The sequence below is a fragment of the Myotis davidii genome, unplaced genomic scaffold (assembly GCF_000327345.1).
Source record: "Myotis davidii unplaced genomic scaffold, ASM32734v1 scaffold736, whole genome shotgun sequence".
Taxonomy (NCBI): Eukaryota; Metazoa; Chordata; class Mammalia; order Chiroptera; family Vespertilionidae; genus Myotis; species Myotis davidii.
Window position 1 is genome coordinate 310,050 of NW_006287431.1, and position 4,648 is coordinate 314,697.

The following is a 4,648-nucleotide window of genomic DNA, read 5'->3' on the forward strand; positions in this document are numbered from 1 at the left end:
CCAGTTCTTCCGCGCCCTGGTGCAGGCGCGCAGCCTGCGCGGGGAAGCGCGCGGCCAGCAGCGCTGCCTCCTCCAGGAGGGCCGCCTGGCGCGGTTCCAGCGCTTGCAGAGCGGCCTCCAGGCCGCTAAGGCGCCACTGTAGGGCACCGCCGGCGCGGGGCGTGCTCTCCACCGCCCTCCGCTTCTCGCGCACCTGGGCACGCACCTCGGCCACTTCCAGCACGTGGTTCTCCACCAGTAGCACCGCGCTCGCCTGCTCTTTGCGCTGTTCCACCAGCTCCACGATGCGGTTCCACCTGCCCAAGGGAAGGAGGGTGGCTCGAGGGGGACAGGGCCGCCTCGTGGGTGTGGAGGGCCCACGGACCCAGGGTAGAACCCAGCCACTGTGTGACCTTGGAAAGACTTTAGAGTATGGAGCCCAGTTTCTGCCTGTGTAAAAATGGAACCCTACCCGCGCATTTGCTTAGAGCAGCGGTTCTCAAAATGAAATCTGAGCGAGGTCAGACTATCTTCATAACAAAGCTAAGACGCTATCTGCCTTTGCACTCTCATTGTCTCCAGGGTGCACAGTGGAGTTTTCCAGAGGCTGCAGGACAAAGACCCAGCACTCAGCTGCCTTCTTTTAAGCCACAATAAAGAGATTTGCAAAAATGTCAAACAATGCCATTCTTCTCACTACACCTTTTGTTTTGAAAAAATAGCCTTTTTCATGAAAAAATGAACATAATAGGTTTAGTATTATTTTTAGATGACAATATTTTTAAATTACTCAATTTATTTACTGAGCCACACCAACCGGGCATTAATTTCTAATATAGTAAATATTGATAGCTATAACCCACTAAATTAAATTATTTGGGGTTAAGACTCCAAATAACGTAGTTTAGTGGGTTATAGCATGTAAAGAGGGTTATAGAGTGTAAGAGTGTAAAGAGGTTCTGAGACCGAAGAGTCCACACACCATTAGTCACCTCAGCTAAGACATCAACCCTGTGGGAAGTGCTAGTTGATGAAATTAGATAATATGTTGGGTTCAGTGAAAAGTGATTGATCAGGTACCATGAACCAGGTGCTGAGGACAGAGTGATGCAAAAGGAAAACCTGTTTTTATTCCAAAATAAATTAATGGAAAAATTATGTACTGCTCTGTGTCCTCGAGCAAGTAATGACATTGTTCTGACCTGAGTTCCCCTTCATAGACGGTGTGTGGTCCAGGTTACAAGCAGAGGATCCTAGCAGGGTGGCCTGGAGTCAGATCTGAGATGTGTACCCTTGGCTAGTAACCCTCTCTATGCCTCAGTTTCCCCATCAGTAAAACGGACACAATCATAGCACAGCACCTGCCTCATAGGGCTGTTGTGAGGGTCAAGTGAGTTCTGGTCTATGAAATGCTTCAAACAGTCCCCGTTTGCCGCTGTTACTGAGTGAGGATGCTCTTTGGAACACATCAAGCTCTTCTCTGACTCAGGGCTTTGCCTCAGCCGCACTAACTGCCAGGTCACCGTCCTCTAACTCCTGCACGAATCCTGACAATTCTCTAAATAGCTTGTTCATTTATTAGTTTGTTAACTCTCTGGCCTCTCCAGAATGGACATGCCACAAAGGCAGAGATTAGGACCCAAGTTCAAGTTCTGCTCTGGCCAGATTTGCCATGGGACCTTCAGCAAATCACTTCCCTCTATGACCCTCATTTTCCTCATCTAGAAAATCAGGATAATAATGTCCATCTCACTGAGTGTTAATGAGATCACGTGGCTAAAGCGCTTGGCATACAATCTCCCTAAAGGCGGCAATATTCTTATCCTTTTAAGCCCTGATGCTTCCACATTGGCAAGGCTACAAGGCTATACGGTCACTGGGTATAGCTATCATATAGCACAGCAGTCAAGAGCACCGTCTTTGGAATCAGACAAATCCAACTTCAAATCTAAGCCTGACTCTCTAATTTGCTGTGAGACTGTGGGCCAATGTGCTCACCGTTCTGAGCTCCAATTTCTTCCTTTCTAACATGGAGTAATCTATACCCCACAGGGTTGCTGGGAAGACTGAATAAATGCGATCAAGCCCTAGCAAGTTAGGCTCAGTAGACAGAGCATGGGCCTGCAGGCTGAAGGGTCCCGGGTTTGACTCAGGTCAAGGGCACACACCTTGGTTTCAGGCTCGATCCCTAGCCCTGGTCAGAGCATATGCAGGAGGCAACCGATCGATGTGTCTCTCACATCGGTGTTTCTCTCTCTGTCTCTTCCCCTTCCTTCCACTCTCTCTAAAAATCCATGGGAAAATATCCGTGGGTGAGGATGAAATACAAATAAATAAATAAATACAAGCAAGAGCCCAGCTCTGGATTCAGACAGAACTGGATTTGACTTCAGCTTACTAGGCTGAGTAATCATGTGAAGGATTTCACCTCTCTGGGTCTGCGTCTGAACCCTGCCCACACTGGGAGAATTGCTGGTGGTGTTCTAGGTAGAAAGGTATTAATTTGTTACTATTTTTAAAGAGCCCCGAATTTTGAAAACTGGAATATTGAGAGTTAAACTGAAGGGTATAAAATGCTCAGAAAAATTTCCAGGAGATAGTAAATATACAACAAATTATTTCTGAACAAATAAATTAGTAGCCCACTGAAATGTACTATATCCTCATTTTATCACATCATCACTAGCCCTGGGAATTAACCTTTTTTTTTTTTTTTTCAAATTTGGGTGATTTACCAGGCCATTATCACCTCAGAGGTTGGAAATTGTCCATTCTTGCTTTCCATGGTCGAGTGAATGAGGAAAGGAATGATGGAAAGAACTGTTTTGCGGTACCTGGAGAGACATCCAGCCCCTACCTGCTGTTGAGATGGTCCTGGCAGGAGAGCACCTCGTCTGAACTGGGGTGGCCCCCTTCCACCAGCTCCTGGACCGTGTGGTTCACATCCAGGACACGGCCCATCAGACTGTTCATCTCCTGGTCCAGACTCTCAAATCTGCAGAAAAAGGATGGACATTTTCAGAGAGGCCCAGACCCTGGGGACCTGCCCACCTTTTGGCTTTTATCAAACTGCCTTCTCCCAGATCTTCCAACTCTCCCACCTCACCTGAGCTCCCAGGTTCCTTTGTCAGCTCCTCTTCTTTCTACCTGCTACTTAAATGTCCGATCGTCAGGGCTCTGTCCTGGGCCCTCCGCGCTTTCCCTCACACCCTGCCTGGACCACCTCACCCTCTCCCCAGCCTCAGTCCTCATTCCCAAACTTATGCCCCCCACATCTCAGTCTCCTGCCCCAACCTCTTTCCTTGTGAGCTGTCTCCAACCCCAAAGCCTGCTGTACACCTCCTCAGGGTCCTCACTCCCAGTGTGACTCAAACTCACTTCAGTATCTCCCCCCAGCGTGGTACTTCCTCTGGGTCCCCATCTCAGGAGCAGCCCACCACCCACCAGGCCAGAGCCCTGGACCCTGTTTTGGACAACTCCCCACTCCCAGCCTGTCCATCCTCATGGCCTGTCCACTTGGGTTCCTGCCCTGGTCTAGTCCTCTCCCCTCCTACCTGAGTCCCCACCCCAGCTGCCTCTTTGGGCTCCCAGCCACCACTGTCACCCCCTCCAACCCACCTTCCATATACCAGCCAGGAAGATCTTTGAAAGCTGGACAGGTCCTCCCTTGTTTAAAACAATACCCAAAGCGCCCAAGCCAGTTTGGCTCAGTGGACAGAGTGCCGGCCTGCGGACTGACGGGTCCCAGGTTCTATTCTGGCCAAGGGCACAGGCCCGGGTTGTGGGCTCTATCCCCAGTAGGGGGCGTGCAGGAGGCAGCCAATCAATGATTCTCTCTCATCACTGATGTTTCTCTCTCTCTCTCCCTCTTCCTTCCTCTCTGAAATCAATAAAGAAACATGTGAAATAAAACAATACCCAAAGCTGTGGCACAGGTAACTGGGCACAGTAAGGACCGGGACCTGACCTGTGTTCCCAGCAGTGCCCAGCACAAGACCTAGAACAGAGCAGCAGTGCAGAAAGTACCTGCCGAGGGAAGGAATGGATAAACAAGGTGCTCAGAGAAAGAGGTGCAGAGGGTTGATCCACTAATTTAGCTCACTCCTGAGTTAGCCAACAGGCAAAGCAGTAGCTACAGGGTGGTAAGTGCTGTGAAGAAACGTAAAGCAGGGCAAGAGAGAGTGACAAGGGCCAGAGCTAATTTATCGGCGAGGGAGGTGACATGTGGACACGGTAGTGGGAGTCCCAGGAGAGGGTCCAGGCTGGGATGTCCCAGGAGAAGCTTGGGTTAATTTTGGGCCAGGTCACTATAAGCCTCTTAGCAGTGACAGCAACAGCTCCCGGAACGCTCCCTGTCCCAGGCACTTGCTGAGTGTTCCACGCTTAGGTGCTCATTTATTGTTCACCACAACTTGTGGGGTTGGGACTATCATTCCCGTTGCACTGGAGCCCTGACTCCAGCTGGGCTAATACAAGAAAGACCCACAGGGCGCGCTCACCGGTGCTGCACCACCTCCACGTCGTCGAGTGAGTCGGGGACGCGCATGCCAAGCAGCCACTGCTCCTTCTCTCCGATCCACAGCTCGCACGCGTGCACCTCGCCGAACATGCGATAGACAGCGAGGGCATCCCGCAGCCACTGGCGCCGCAGCGCAGCCATCTCGGTCAC

At 50.7% G+C, this 4,648-nt stretch overlaps 1 protein-coding gene across 1 annotated transcript in view; it reads right to left on the bottom strand.

Annotated features, from left to right (window-relative positions):
- Positions 1 to 4,648, bottom strand: part of SPTBN4 (spectrin beta, non-erythrocytic 4) — a 75,984-nt gene that overhangs the window by 40,794 nt on the left and 30,542 nt on the right. Inside the window, 3 exon segments of the mRNA XM_015560940.1 lie at positions 1 to 296; positions 2,837 to 2,974; positions 4,479 to 4,647. The exon segment at positions 1 to 296 is cut by the window's left edge and continues 7 nt beyond it. Of these exon segments, the coding sequence (XP_015416426.1) occupies positions 1 to 296; positions 2,837 to 2,974; positions 4,479 to 4,647 (603 nt within the window).